Source organism: Aethalodelphis obliquidens, unplaced genomic scaffold, assembly GCF_003676395.1.
Source record: "Aethalodelphis obliquidens isolate GAN/ISIS:26980383/991018 unplaced genomic scaffold, ASM367639v1 scaffold23, whole genome shotgun sequence".
Classification (NCBI taxonomy): domain Eukaryota; kingdom Metazoa; phylum Chordata; class Mammalia; order Artiodactyla; family Delphinidae; genus Aethalodelphis; species Aethalodelphis obliquidens.
Window position 1 is genome coordinate 15,980,069 of NW_020837967.1, and position 15,615 is coordinate 15,995,683.

At 40.7% G+C, this 15,615-nt stretch overlaps 1 protein-coding gene across 7 annotated transcripts in view; it reads right to left on the bottom strand.

The window, feature by feature from the left end:
• Positions 1-1,906: 1,906 nt before the first annotated feature.
• ARHGAP21 (Rho GTPase activating protein 21) overlaps positions 1,907-15,615 on the bottom strand; it is a 127,348-nt gene continuing 113,639 nt past the window's right edge. For all 7 annotated transcript variants that reach the window (XM_027121859.1, XM_027121858.1, XM_027121857.1 and 4 more), the window contains 10 exons: positions 14,729-14,871; positions 13,774-13,929; positions 13,599-13,677; positions 12,484-12,557; positions 12,317-12,406; positions 10,575-10,700; positions 10,336-10,377; positions 9,910-10,015; positions 7,965-7,996; positions 1,907-4,355 (listed from right to left, as the gene is read on the bottom strand). In XM_027121859.1, coding sequence (XP_026977660.1) covers positions 2,694-4,355; positions 7,965-7,996; positions 9,910-10,015; positions 10,336-10,377; positions 10,575-10,700; positions 12,317-12,406; positions 12,484-12,557; positions 13,599-13,677; positions 13,774-13,929; positions 14,729-14,871 — 2,510 coding nt within the window. In that variant the 3' untranslated portion in view covers positions 1,907-2,693. The remainder of the gene's footprint in view (positions 4,356-7,964; positions 7,997-9,909; positions 10,016-10,335; positions 10,378-10,574; positions 10,701-12,316; positions 12,407-12,483; positions 12,558-13,598; positions 13,678-13,773; positions 13,930-14,728; positions 14,872-15,615) is intronic.

The following is a 15,615-nucleotide window of genomic DNA, read 5'->3' on the forward strand; positions in this document are numbered from 1 at the left end:
GCCACAACTACTGAGCCCGCGCGCCCTAGAGCCTGTGCTCCACAAGAGAAGCCACTGCAGTGAGAAGCCCCCGCTCGCCACAACTAGAGAAAGCCTGTGCACAGCAACGAAGACCCAATGCAGCCAAAAATAATAAATAAATTAATCAAAATAGAATAAACTGTCCATTTTGTAGTTTTAAAATGGTATCTATCCTAGAAATATAATACAGTGGTCACTTGATAAAGAACAAAGTCATATTTCTGCTTTTGTGTTTGATTCATTAGGAAGCTAGAGACATTATTCTCTGAATCTTAAGGGCTCCTCTAAGAAAACTCTCCAGAGGTTCTTGTGTGACCCTATGAGCTACTAGGAATTTCACGTTGACTTTCAAAGCCACAGAGGAGGTGGCATGAAGATGCTTGATCCTTCCTCTCACTTTCTCTTCAAAAAGCAACCTTCCGGTATTCTCAAAAATAGAAAACGGGAAAATGACCATTTGGGTACGTTGAACTATGTACACTGCGACCAAGGTATACTTTTTTGGCACAAAGATGATAATGATAAAACTATAAATCTCTTATTCTGACTTGTATGAGTCAACACTATAAATATATGAGAAAACAGAATCACCATAGGCGAGGGTCAGTAGAAATATCAGATTAAAGAATTAGAGGTTAAAGATGAAAGAAACAGACCTGATAAAACTGAAGCTATGGCAAGCATCAGATCTAAACTGTAACAGTAACAGCAAACACATATAACAGTAACTATGAGACTTCTCTGTGCCTCTTCTTCATTCCACGCGTGAGGAAAGGCACAGAGAAGTTACGTAGCTATCAAACTCATCCAGTTTGTAAACGGCAGAGCCTAGATTTGAAGTCAGGCAGTCTGGTTCTAGAATTCATGCTAACATCAATGGGTTTAATATTTTATAGACATAAAAGAAAGCTTAAAATGTGATGCACACAAAAGGGATCTCAAAATTGACTACGCTGTTTTGAAACAACTAAACAGAACGTTTAGAAATGCGACATGTGAAATTTATTTAAAACTGGACAGATTTTTTAAATTTAACAATCTTTAAGTACCCATTATTTCTAAGAGTATCTTTGATATACATTTTGCAAGTAATGTGTGGCAGGCACTATATTTGGAAGAGTATCTCATTTAAATCTAATAACTCTTATAGCAGATATTATTATCGTCGTCGTTTATACAAAGGGAATAAATTAAGAGATGTTAAATAATTTGTCCAAGTTTATGTATCTAGGAAGTATAGAGTTGGTTTGACTTCCAAATGCATGTTCCCTTCACTCATAATCTCCAGAAAAAGGTAAACAGCATATATGACTTCAGCTAGAAAAGTTAAATATTATCTGTGTATACGAGTGAAGTTAGGCCAATGGAAACATTTACAAGAGATCCCTGCCAGACACGGCCAAAAAGAGAGGGGTAATGTATACAGTAGGTAAATTTTTTTTTGGCGGTACGCGGGCCTCTCACTGTTGTGGCCTCTCCCGTTGCGGAGCACAGGCTCCGGGCGCGCAGGCTCCGCGGCCATGGCTCACGGGCCCAGCCGCTCCGCGGCATGTGGGATCCTCCCAGACCGGGGTGCGAACCCGTGTCCCCTGCATCGACAGGCGGACTCTCAACCACTGCGCCACCAGGGAAGCCCTAGAGTAGGTAAATTTTTAAAAGTCAGAACCAGGGACTTCCCTGGCCGTCCAGTGGTTAGGACTCCGCGCTTCCACCGCAGGGGGCACAGGTTCAATCCCTGGTCAGGGAACTAAGATCCTGCGTGCCGCACGGCAGCAAAAAATTAAATAAGTACATACATAAATAAATGTCAGAACCAATTAAGCCAGTTATAAATGGATGGCATTTAAATATATATATATTAGAATAAGTTTCAAGCCATGCAAAGTTCACCAAAACAATTTTTATTTCCAGTGTTTAATTGGGTATGCACACAGGCATGACACAGGTTTGGATCCATTAAGTCCTCATGCAGAATTATATTCTTCTCCATAAAGAAGCCAGTTCCAGCCAGGTCACTATCTACACACCTATGTTACAACATTTATATCAAATCTGGTATCTGAAGAAAAGATACACATATAATATGTTCATTTAAGTTACGTATTTTACAGAAAGATTAAAAATTCAAGTCACACAAAACTCAAAAACTGTATTAAAAGTTTGAATAGAAAACTCAGAGATCCACCTGGAATGACTAGAGAATGGAAGTTCTGTATCTACCTGTGTTAAAACTGGTAAATGTGATGAAATTTGTTACCAATAAAACGCATTTGTTTACTCAGTGTAAGTTATCTAATTTTAACAACATGGCACCCTAAAAACCAAATGTATTTTTATGATGAGGCACTTTTGTTAGTGATGAAACCAAAAGAACACATTGGCTGCATACTAATGCCAGCTATTTTCGTCAGTAATGTTGGGTGTGCGCACTATGTGGTGAGTCGCAACAAATAACCTTGCTCGTTTGTATACAGCGATCCAATATATTTTTAAATATATACATATGTTCTTCTGGCTGTAGTAATGCACTGTAAAGCTATTTCACAGTGCAAAGTGATGAAACCAGCCCAAATGAAGGCTGCATAATAACAATTCTGGTACAAGAAAATATTTACAGAGTTATGGAACGTGTAACAGTAGCTTTTATTCGCCGGAGTGGACGTGCCCCCAGTTTAAAGACAGGGATGGAACTGTGCTTTGTTGCCTGGGGTTTCGGACAGTTGATGAGGTTGGGCCGTCGCTGCAGGACTGGCGTTTTGGCTCGTGTTCTGGAAGCTTTCTCCATTGATTTGGTCAGGTGGCTGTGGTGGTGTGGAAAGAGGGGGCCTGTTAGTTGAAGCCAGGGTGCTGGGAGAACTGTCTGCATCGGACTGAGAAGACAGGGCTGGGTCCGTGGTGGGTATTTCTAATGTGCTCAGGCTCTGGGGCTGGGGGTCCCCCGCGTCCCCTCTGCTCAGGTCAGCCGTACTGGTGCGTAGCCGCTCCCTGGCCAGCCAGTCTGAGATAGACAGGTCCTGGGCTGAGCATTTGGGCTTCAACCGTGTCACAGCTGAAAGTTCGGATTCTCTGTCCCCACTCTGCTCCTGCGCTTTCCAGAAATTCAAAACACTGATTTCAGTAGCATCCCTGTGCCCTCCCAGCGTGTGTCTGCGTTTGATGTTTTTCCTTTTGGCAGGATCGGCGTTGGTTTTTTGATTTCCTACTCCAAACATGTCATCTGCCGGTGCTTTGGGCCTCAGTTTTAACCGATCAGCTATTTTCGTTTTCCAGGTGGGCTCCTGTTTCTCGGATTCGCTTCTGGCTGGTGGTGTCAGTAAACTCCCCGTTGATTTTCCTTTTTTCATCACCTCGAACACTTTCGTGATGGAAGGGGCTTCTTTCTCATTCTTGGCATCTCCTAGAGCCGCGCTGTCTGACTTGAATCTGGCGGATTTTTTCCTGGACAGAGTGTCACACTCAATCAGCTTATGGGAACTGAAGAGCTGTCTCCGGCTCTCTAAACTCGGTGTTAAACTCCCCTCCGTACAGCTGACTTCACTGCCTTCGGAGTCCCGCCGGCTCGTCTTCGTGGCCTCGTGCAGTTTTCCACGGAGGAGCCTCTCGGAGGCCAGCGCGGCGGGGAAGACGGGGAAGTCGCTCTCGCTGTCCGTCTCCACCGGCCGCCCCTCGCTGACCAGCTCGCTCCTCTCGTCGTCGGCGTCGTCGCCCCTGCTCTCGGCCACCGACTGCACTTCGGGGCTCAGCCGGCTGGAGTCGAGGCCGGTCACGGAGGGGGCGGGCGACGTCGCCGAGCAGTCGGCGGTGATGGTGCCGACACTGACCAGAAACTCGCCGACTCTGGGTTCGGGGCTGGTGGATTTCTTGGTGGAAAACCTCGCCAGAGCGCCGGAATCGGGCCCCGTCTCGTCCGGGTGGGAGGCCTTCTGGGCCGCGAGGGCTCTGGGGCCCTCTTTCAGGATGGCCAGGCGACAGCTCGGGGTGGGCGACCTGCTCTGCTTGGCGCCCTGGGGGGCCGGGGGCTCTGCGCCCTCCCCCCGCAGGGCTCGCTGATCAGCTCTGGCCGCGCTGCCGTCCTTCTTCGCGTGATTTTCTTTGCAAGCCGCGGTCCTTTGTTTCCTGCCCGGTGTCTCGCTCTCTTTTTTGGACTCTTCTTTAATATCGTTGTGACCCTGCTCTGCATTTTCTTTCTTAAAAAACACATTGTCCAGTTCGTCTTCCGAGCTGCTGGGCTGTGCTTTTTCTTTTGGTTTCTTCCTCTTGCGACTGGCGGCCGCGAAGATGGACGACACAAGCAGGTCCCTGCTATACTGATCTTTTCCGGATCCCCAAGAACCCTGGGGAGCAGAGACACGAGACTTTGAACATAAGAACGTTATTGAGTTCACTTTCTGAAAAGGTCCCCCCCACCCCGCACCAATATTTCTTTTGCTTTTTGTGTGTGTGTGTGTGATTTCCATTGCTTTGGTGATTATTTTTTATTTCATTTTTTAACTGAAATATAGTTGATTTACAATGTTGTGCCCATCCGTGCTGTACAGCAAAGTGACTCGGTTATACACATACAGACACTCTTTTTTTTCACATTCTTTTCCATGATGGTTTAGCACAGGAGATTGAATATAGTTCCCTGTGCTGTACAGCAGGACCTTGTTGCTTATCCATCCTCTATATAACATTGAATCGTTTGCATCTGCTCATCCCAAACTCCCACTCCTTCCCTCCCCCTCCCCCAAGTATTTCTTAACCACTAAAGCTAAGTAATAACAGGGTGTAGTTTTTACGCCCCCTTTTAACTTGTACCTAAGACAACTTCTTATTTTTATTTAATCTGTCCCATTTCTTGCCTGGTGGTATTTATCTGCCATGTCACAGCTGACATACACCTGTCTTTCAGGGACACCTTCTGTGCTTGGGGCCCTCTCGCACTCCTATTCTTCTTGACTTCCCTCCATCTACAGACCGTCCCTGCTTCTGCTACCCTCAGAGGGTCCTCAGGTTCCTTCCTCTGGAACACGGGTCTCATAAAGAGTCAATATTCTGACTGAGTAGAATATAATATTCTGACATTGGTTAAAATTTTATGACTAACTTCAATCTTCCAATTACAGCTATCACATGATATAGATACTGTATCAGATAAGCTGATTAAGATAAGGGAGCTCCTGGGTTCTCGTTAGTTCAGGCTGGCTCGATCTGCAGAGACTGGCCTTAGGTAAATCAAGTTGGCACTGTCTTCACTGATCTCAAGTAACAACCAAATCATGAAGTTCAAAACACATAAGGTCAATTAAAGACCTGAAATCCTTACCATAGAAACACTGCAGTGCCCTGTATTGAGAAAGTGGCAGTGCGGCCAATTGGCTTTGTCAGCTACGCCTAAAAGGTTCTTGATGATGACTGTTTAAGTGTTCGTAATGTACCTACAGGCTAAGTAAATTCGGGTCGGGGAGGGGGCGGTGTCGATAAACACTAGCTGGTGTAACACACACCATTTAAGTCAAGCAGGCAGGCAGGAAGTATGCAGAGTAACAGAAACTGAGTGATAGTTTCTCTGTTGTCATAAAAATCTTAGACAAGCTAGAACTACTATACTGAAGTCTTCAAAATTACAGTAAAAATTCAGGCTTTTGTATTAGAAAGGATTCACCAAAATGAAATCACAGATTAATGGAACTTTGTTTTTATAAGTTATAAAGGATTTTATAATTATACAGGACCTTTCTAAGGGTTATTCACATTTAACACATTCTGTTGAAGACCGTAGGGGATGATGGCTGTGACTGAGCTCTGAATTAGAAGACCTGGTGTTCCTTCCCTAGCTTGCCGGGTATGACACTGAGCAAGTGATTCACTTTTAAACACCTCAACTTCATTGTTGATTTAAGTGAGAAGAAATTCGATTATACTATCTTTAAGATTCCCAACGGTTCCCTTTAAAATTCGATGTTTCTGTGATCACTATGTGTTGGAGCAAATGACTATATTATTTTACAACTGAAAAAAATTGTTACGAAGGATTATATCATTTGGACATCCATTATATTATAGGTGTAATACAAACACCACCATAATTTACTTAAGATGAAGAGACTGCTATAACCACAGGCTAAGAAATATGCATCTAGTAAGAGGAAAGGAGGGAATTGCAAACAGGTATGAAATCTAAAACCTAAAAATCTAAATCTAAAATCTCATATTCTGGCAAAAAGAGGTGGGAAACTGTTCCAAAGTAAAGAAGTCTAAGGAGACATGACAACATAACGCAAGGGGCGATCCTTGAGTGTATCCTATATACAGGAAAAGAAAAAACAACACACATTATTGGGACAACTGGCGAAATTTGTGTAAAAACTGTACATTAGAAATAATAATGCATTGTACTCATGTGAACTACCAGAATACAATAATTATGCTGGCATTACATAGAAGAATCCCCTTGTTCTCCAGAGATGCACACTGAAGCATTTAGGGGCAAAGTGTTACCATGTCTATAAGTTAACTCTCAAAGGACTCAGAAAAAAAAAATTACATATATATCAAGATTTACCAACTGATAAATCTAGGGCAAAAGGTTTGGGTGCTATTTTACAATTTTTCAAAATGAAAAGTTGGGGTAAAAAGATGGTAAAAATCACAATATAAGTGATAGCAAATGACAGATCATTCAATATTTTATGATATTTTCTGCAAGAAATTCAATTCTAATTTAGTCATATGTGATCCCATTATGTTTAGAAATGATATGTAATGATACGTATGTCTCATTTCCAAATAGAACATCTGAACAAATTTATTGACAATTCTACTTGCTACAGTCTCAGAGGAGCAAAGCTGGCACAAACTGAATTAATGAAGGACTTTCGAACTGAATGTCTTAAAAACTACTAAAAAGTGTACTCTGGTGGTGGTGTCAACAGAACACAAATTATGTAAACAAAAATTGATTATAAAAACAAAATTAGGGACTTCCCCGGTAGTGCGGTGGTTAAGAATCCGCCTGCCAATGCAGGGGAACACGGGTTTGAGCCCTGGTCCAGGAAGATCCCACATGCCGCAGTGCAACTAAGCCCGTGCGCCACAACTACTGAGCCTGCGCTCTAGAGCCCGCGAGCCACAACTACTGAGGCCCGTGTGCCTAGAGGCCGTGCTCTGCAATGAGAAGCCACCACAATGAGAAGCCCGCGCACCGCAACGAAGAGTAGCCCCCGCTCGCAGCAACTAGAGAAAGCCCGCAAGCAGCAACGAAGACCCAGTGCAGCCATAAATAAATAAATAAATTTATTAAAAACAAAACAAAACAAAAAAAACAAAATGAATGATCTTGTTGAAAAGAAGGCAAGAATATATATTTTCATAAAAAATGTATAATAATAATAAAGTCTATATTACTACTGAAATGTTTACAGAATGAAATAAAATGTTTGGGATTTGCTTCCAAATAGTCCCGAGGGACTTCCCTGGTGGTCCAGTAGTTAAGACTCTGAGCTTCTACCGTAGGGGACACGGGTCCCATCCCTGGTAGGGGAACTAAGATCCCACCTGCTGCGAGGCCAAAAAAAAGACCAAAAAAACCAAAAGTCACGAAGAGGAGGAAAGTGGGCGGGCGCATATGAGACAAACTTGGTCATGTGTTAATTGTTGAGCGTGGATAATAAGGGCTCATTATATTATTCTCTCTGCTTTTGCATATGTTAGAAAATTTTCACATTAAGAATGAGGGGGTAAATGCCTACTTCTTTGAATTATGCTAAACTACACTGAGATAAATCCAACACCCCACCCCACCATCCAGTATTCCTCTATCATATTCTATTTTAAGCATTCATTTTTCCCTTTATAAGACTCTGCTGGTCTGTCATCAGACACAGACACGGGTGCATCTGCATACCAAGCCACAAAGCAATTCCCCTCTGAAATATTCCAAACTGTACAAAACAATTTACCTTAGATTTTGTTGAGTCACTAGTAGCTGAATCTGTGAGAAGTTAAAGAAAACATGGTCAGTATTGGTCAGATTCTTTACTGCTTTCAACAAACAATGCAAAACTTATGGAAAAGACAGGCACAGAACAAAATGTGAAAGCAAAACTCAAAAACAAGAGAACACAGTGGATAGTCAGAGCTCACAAAGATGCAGGCTGCACCACAGAAAGCCACCGCCATGAAAGGATGCTGTGAATTGTAGGCAGAATCAGCTCAATGATAGGGATGGCAAAGGAGCCCTGTACTAAACGAAACAGAAACACTAGTGTTTATTAAATGTGCTAAGTGTTCAATCTAGCAATAAAGCAGCTTGAAGACCTTTGGAAGAACTGCACTATGTACCACATCCTGTATCTGAAACTGATACACAATGTAGAACGTTTAGGATTGTTGGCTGCCCTCGCTACAAATTGAGATGCTCAGACTCAGTGTATTTATGTTGATTTTTGTCAGACTGTCAATGTTAAAGTTTAGAAGCATATACTGTGTGCGTAAGGATGCATTAGGATAACCCTGCTTCTAGGTCACTTTGACGTTACGTTAAATCATGCTGATCTCTGTGCTTTGGACCCCGGTTTCACATCTGTGCAGTCAGGGATCCTTTAGACTAGTTAAATTGCTACCAGTTTTCCAATTATTTATTAACAAATGCTATTATGGAAATGGAAAAATGGAGAGCATCATTTTACTGTCTGGCAAAAAACTCAGATTATACAAGTATAAAGAGGGTAGGAAGGGGCTAGCACTCTTCAGGACAACACCAATTTGGAAATTTTCTCTTTCAACTTCAGGGAAATGGATTTTCAGAATTAATGAGCTGAGCCCCATGCCACGCCCCTTTCAACACATGGCTCAATGCTTTATGACTTTAAGAACTGGTAGACCATACCATGCTATTTCTCCTCACGGTCTGCTTCAGAAATAACAAGAAACAGCAGAAAAACCTTTAAGAAAGTAGTAGTGATCTGTTTACAATAATCGTAAGCGAAAATGTACACCACAGATCAACTCGGTTTGCATTTACAGGAATCGGGGGTTTCTGCAGACAAGGCAGCTACAGTGTGGACAGCAGTCCTCCTTCTTCCTACAGTTCCAGCTGTCCATCAGGGACACCACGGAATCCACTAGCGACATGACCGTGTGATAGACTCCTCCCATCTCGCCTGTGCAACATCAGTATAGATTTGCCTGTGTCAGTAAGTGCTGGAAAGAAAACCCTTTAGGACTAAAACAAGAACTAGAGACAAAGGGAGAACATGGTGTAAAACATGCTAGGTTAGTGCAACAGTTTGGCAGGAGAAAATTTGCATCGAAAGAGCCTATTAGAACTGATACTTCACCGAACATGAGGGTGGCAATAGAAGACAGAAGAAAATGTCAAAGAAATTGACTTTTACGGTGACCTCTGTAGTGACAAGATAATATACTGCATTTATGGGAATGGTGCCCATGAGCATTTTACGTATTTAATTGGCTGCCTTTTCAACAGAACGTCCAGCTCAAGAGTAAGAACTACTCATACAGTCTAGACCATACTTTCTGCCATCACAGCAACCACATACTCAGTAGCGTGTATCTGTTTTACCTTGTGATGACTATTACATGGAAACTGTGAATTAAAAAAAAAAGAACAAAACAGTGGTTTGCATGCTCATTTTCCCTCATATTTCCTTTCTGACAAGCATTACAACTCCATGCACTGCCAATGGCATTACAGTCACTGGAAGATAATTCAGATCAATCAGAAGAGGAAGATTACATTATTTTTATTAGTGGAAAGGGAAAAAAAGAAGAGGAAAAGGAAAAAAAATCATAGTGAATTGTTACTTATGATTGATTTGCTCTTTCATGTTATAAGAATTTAGCTTTTAACCTAGAGATCAATACTGCCCAGGCAAGAGTTACCTGATACATCTCCAGGGGAGACGCCTGTCCTTCCAATGTTGGTGAGTAAATGATCTATGTTTGGCACTGGCTGGGAGTCTACTGTGTTTTCCTCCTGCACTGTTGTCTATGGTTAATAAACAAAGATCTCTTCATCATCTCTTCAAAGATACTTTCTTTAAAATTCAAACAACATTTAGTAAAAGATACATTACTGAGTGGAGGACATATGCTTAATTTTTTACATTATTTGCATATAATTAATTACCAAATAAGTATCATACTTGGATTTTCATTAGATCAGAAACTGAGGCGCTATAGACCTGCTTTCGGGGTGCAAAGCAGACAATAGCATACAAAGCAGGAAGGTGACACAGTTGTAGGATCAGGATCTTGTGTGTCCCAAATGAGAAGAACAGAGTACAAACGCTGACGGACAATACTTACAAGAGGTTCTTCAGCACCTTCTTCTGTGAAAAACCAGTCATGCTAAAATTTAAAATAAAAAAGGTGAAAAAGAGAAATTAAATAACCCCCTACAGAGATCTATATTTTGGAGGATAGCACAGAAAAAAAGGTAATTCTCTTAGGAAAAAAAAAAAAAAAAGTATAACCAAATTCTGCCCTACCAACTATCAGCTGCTCATGAAAAAGAATGTTCTCGATGAGCCGAAGCCTGGACTTACGTGCTGGATAAGCGTCTCTACGATCTTGTACTGGTCTGGCATGTGAGTGACCATGTGCGTCATGTTATCTTCAGAGGTCCTCACGAGAGTTGGACCAAACACTATGGCTAGGTTTCTGGGTTCCATCTGCAACAGAGGATGATATTAGAAAATATCACAACTTTTCTTAAGAAAGTAGGCTTAAATTCCCATTGCATGTTTGGCATTTTACTTCTGAAAGACTCTTTTGATGAAAAATAATTCAAAGAATGGTTGACTGATGTGTGTAAAAAAAAATAATGCTTTTTCTTGCTTTAATGACAACATACAATACTTAATTGGCATTTGTTTTTTCCAGGAAGTCTTTGATTGAAAACAATTGATCTGGTTCAAAACTAGTATTACGGGAATTCCCTGGCAGTCCAATGGTTAGGGCTCCACACTTCCACGGCAGGGGGTACAGGTTCCATCCCTGGTCAGGGAACTAAGATCCCACAAGCCGTGCACCTCAGCCAAAAATAAGTATTAATAAAGCTGGATCAACTGACAAAAATATTAAAATCAAAGGGAATAAAACTTGCAAAAGAATAGGGAAAACCTCTCCCCTCAAAAACTAAACAAATGGAAAGAGATACATAAAAATTTCCAAATTTGCCTGAGTAGTACATTAAGATCATGAATATGTAAAAACTAATGTCTGAAAATATTCTTTTGATAAAAATTTTACTTCAACCAAGACTTCCAAAGCTTGTTGCTTATCCTTGTACCAATGAACACCTCAGTATTACATGCCTATATGTTTTTATGTTTCCTTCCATGATAGTTTGTACTCCTGTTTAAGTACCTCATTGTCAAAGGTGCGAACCTTTTGTTTTTCTTTGTTATATCTTATAAGTATCTGGTGTAATTTTTTGACCTTAGGATTTGATTAGAATATTAAATAACCAATCCCAAAAACATACTAGAGGGTAAAAAACCATTGTGGAACTCAAAAAAAAAAAAAAAAAATCAAACTGGTCTTGGGATCCACACCAAAAATTTAGTTTCCATCCATCACCAGACAGTTGATCCCCCTTACCCTTTCACCCTCCCCTGCACCCCTGCCCCTTCCCCTCTGGTAACCACTACTCTGTTCTCTGTATCTATGTGTTGTTTTTGTTTGGTTTGTTCATTTATTTTGTGTGTGTGTGTTTTTTTTTTTACTCCATGTGAGTAAAATCATACAATATTCATCCAAAAGATAGTTCTTTAAACCAATCAGGAAAAGCTACACGTGAACAGACTACTAGATAATACGATGGAATAATAAATTTTGTTGTGTTTGATAAAGGTAATATGGTGGTATGAAAACAAAACCAAAACAATTTATCTGCTAAATCTAAATGAAACAAAACAAAAAAAGAAAATGTCTGTTGTTTTTCACTGTATACCATTTGATACATTTTTACTGTTGTTTGTGCAAATATTGCCCATTCAAAATATTAATATACAGTTGAAAAATAAAAGAAGTAAAATTTCTGACTTTTTCATTTTTCTTGCTGGATAAACATGAAAGAAAATGTCTTGAAAAAACAACAGTTCATATTTTGGGGATCTTTTGCTTTTAAGAGTGATCTTTAGCGGGACGTGATCACCAGTATGATGTATTTTAGAGCTTCTGTTTAATTATAACCTATTTTTGACTATTTCGCATGAAGGAGTGAAGTACATCTTTTCAACTAAAGCCACTGAAAGTACATCTCTTCAACAAACAGTTTACACACCTTATTTTTTTCTGAATTTTCTGCCACTGTCTTCAGATGAGCCGAAAGAAACTTGAGTGTTTCATAATGATGTTCGGGCAAATCATGAATCTGAAACATATTATTTTCATGATGGATTTAAATGCTGAACTTTTGTTGTACCTCCAAAAATATAAAATAATACCTACTAGTCTTTTTAATGTTTTCAGACGATCTAGAGGATCTTCCTTACGATTGGCTTCAATAAAGTCGGCATATTTATCTGACAACAGTAAGAACAAAAAAAAAACAAATTCATCTTAAATTGTTTAGGTGAGCTGTAATCTAGTTTCCCTTTAAGGTTCAATTTCAAACCACAATTAAAAAGAAAAAAATAGTAAGGAAGACCCCAAATAGCCTTTGAAATGTTGTCCTAAAACTACTATAGGGGCTTCCCTGGTGGCACAGTGGTTAAGAATCCACCTGCCAATGCAGGGGACACGGGTTCGAGCCCTGGTCCAGGAAGATCCCACAGGCCACGGAGCAACCAAGCCCGTGGGCCACAGCTACTGAGTCTGCGCTCTAGAGCCCATGAACCACAACTACTAAGCCCGTGTGCCACAACTACTGAAGCCCGCGTGCCTAGAGCCTGTGCTCTGCAACAAGAGAAGCCACCACAATGAGAAGCCCGCGCACCACAACGAAGAGTAGCCCCTGCTCGCTGCAACTAGAGAAAGCCTGCGCAGCAACGAAGACCCAACGCAGCCAAAAATAAATTTATAAAAAATAAAATAAAATAAAACTACTATAGTTTTTAATGATTCCTCTAGGCCTTATCAAACAAAGGAAATTCCCTAAAATTGAGTTCTCTGAGGGTACAGCCTGTATTTACACAGTCTGTCCACTTCCTCTCCCCGCACTGCAACATCTACTACAAGGTCTTATCTAAGTCAAATAGTTGGCTTGGCTGAAAAAATGCTTTTCTACTAATTGTACCTTATTATGCCTGAAGGCTTTTCACTGAGAACAATAATAACATATTTTCAACTCAGCTGTAAACGTGAATGAACAGGATAATATATATTTTTATCGAACTTTAACAACGTTTTATAAACTGTTTTTCACTGAAATGTATGAGGAGGAAAGAAAAATCCAAATGACAAAAAATAGGACACGATTGTGCTTTGTATACAAGTAAGAACTAAACAAAGCCTCCTGTTTCTTTTGACAAAAATATTTTCCCCGGTTCAATTTAATATGCTGTGGTTTCCCAACAATGTAATGTTCAACTGTTGCATCTGTGTCTTTGGTGGGGTTAACTCACCATTTGTGAAAAGTGGTTCAGGGAGTTTTCTGAAGAAGGATTTTAGTAAACTGCTTATCACATTCAAATCTCGCCATTTCTAGGTATGCAAAATAAAAATACCGTATTTTTGTAGTCAATACCACAAAGGAAAAAAACACAGACCAGTTATTCAAATAGAAATACACAGACTTACATCGTCTTGTATATCAATATCAGCCATTCCCTTGTTGAGTTCCTCTTGCATACTTGAGATGGCTGCATTGTTTCCAGGAACTCTATAAATACCTGTATATTCAAGACCTCTTTCTTCAACTAATTTGCAACATATGTCAACTATTAATGGAATATACTGCAAAACAAGAAATAAACATTTTATTTAACACAGCATGAATGTTTATCTTCAGTTAGTAGATACATATCGTAGCTACAAGGCCCTTTTCATCCAAAAGGAAACAGTATATAAATTGCTGTTATTTGATACAGAGAAAATAAAGAATAGAAACATTGGAGAACTGGGAAGAGACAAAACCAGCAAGAGGTAGTTGAGTCAGTGGAAAGAGAATGAATAGGTCAAGACTGAAAGAGGAGGCCCCACAGGGAGATAACAGTCTAAAGAAGAAACAAGAGCAAGTAGGGAGACTATGGCAACAGTTCAGTTGAATAAAAGAAGGGGGACAGGGGAAAAGAATAACATCCATCCACTCATGATATGAATCCTAACGTGGGCATTGTAAACACACACACACACACGCACACACACATGCACACGCACACACACACACGCACATTTACATTTATCACACTTTCTTAATCAGATTCTTGTTCCCATCCTTCTTTTAAAATGCTGAAAACAGAAACACACACGACTTGAAAATGACTTCTTACCGATAGTTTCAGATACGTTCTTAGCCGTTGAATAATTATTCTATTTCAGAGTCAACACATTAGAAAAAAGCATTATAGATAAAATTACTCCATACACCCGTACAGGTCAGACATGCTTAGAGAAACTAAGGTCTGTTAAGAAGAGGAAAATACTCAACAGATGGACAGATACCCCCTGTGACCTGCACGGCTGTGTACTCGGGTCCTGTTATGACGACGGCTGAATTAATGGCTTTAGGAAATCTGGCGGGCTGGTGTCTTACCCGATTAGTATGAGCTGGTGGGCAGTCATCCAGTCTGACCCCGAACGTTCCTGTAGCAGTAGGCTTTTTTTCAAATGTCTTTCTCATAATACTTGGAATGCCTTTTCTCCATGTGCCTTTGTCTTTTGGGGGACTAGTGTCATCTTTTGATCGTTATTCAAAAGAAAATGACATGAAAAGAAAATAGAAACAAGAGTGTTTAAATCATGACTTTAAAGATCCTTTATCAATATTTATATAAATCAGAGTCCTGTACTATAAATAACATATCCTTTATGTATCAAACATATTCTATTCTATTCTATTCTCTTCCTGATACAGCACTCCTTTCAACCCTCCATATAATTTAGTACAAATCAATTCTGCTTCTTCACCCTTTGACAATCTGTACCATGATGTTCTTTAAAACAGTCAAGACGATAGAATTAATGTGACATCTTTATAGTGAGATTTTAGCAAAAGGAAACATAATGGTTTTATTTCAAAATGAAAGCATCTGGATCCTCTGCATTTATCCAATTGGTAGTTTTTGACATAGATGTATGTGTTATATTTTCCTTCACTTGATCTTTATTATAAGAACTGGTGTGTTGGGCTTCCCTGGTGGCGCAGTGGTTGAGAGTCCGCCTGCCGAGGCAGGGGACGTGGGTCCGTGCCCCGGTCCGGGAAGATCCCACATGCCGCGGAGCGGCTGGGCCCGTGAGCCATGGCCGCTGAGCCTGCGCGTCCGGAGCCTGTGCTCCGCGACTGGAGAGGCCACAACAGTGAGAGGCCCGCGTACCGCAAAAAAAAAAAAGAACTGGTGTCTTGGACCCCAGCTTAAGGGAAAGGCCCCACCAGCCTGGACCAGGCCCCCAGTGATCTCTGGGTTAGCTCACCCTGAGCTG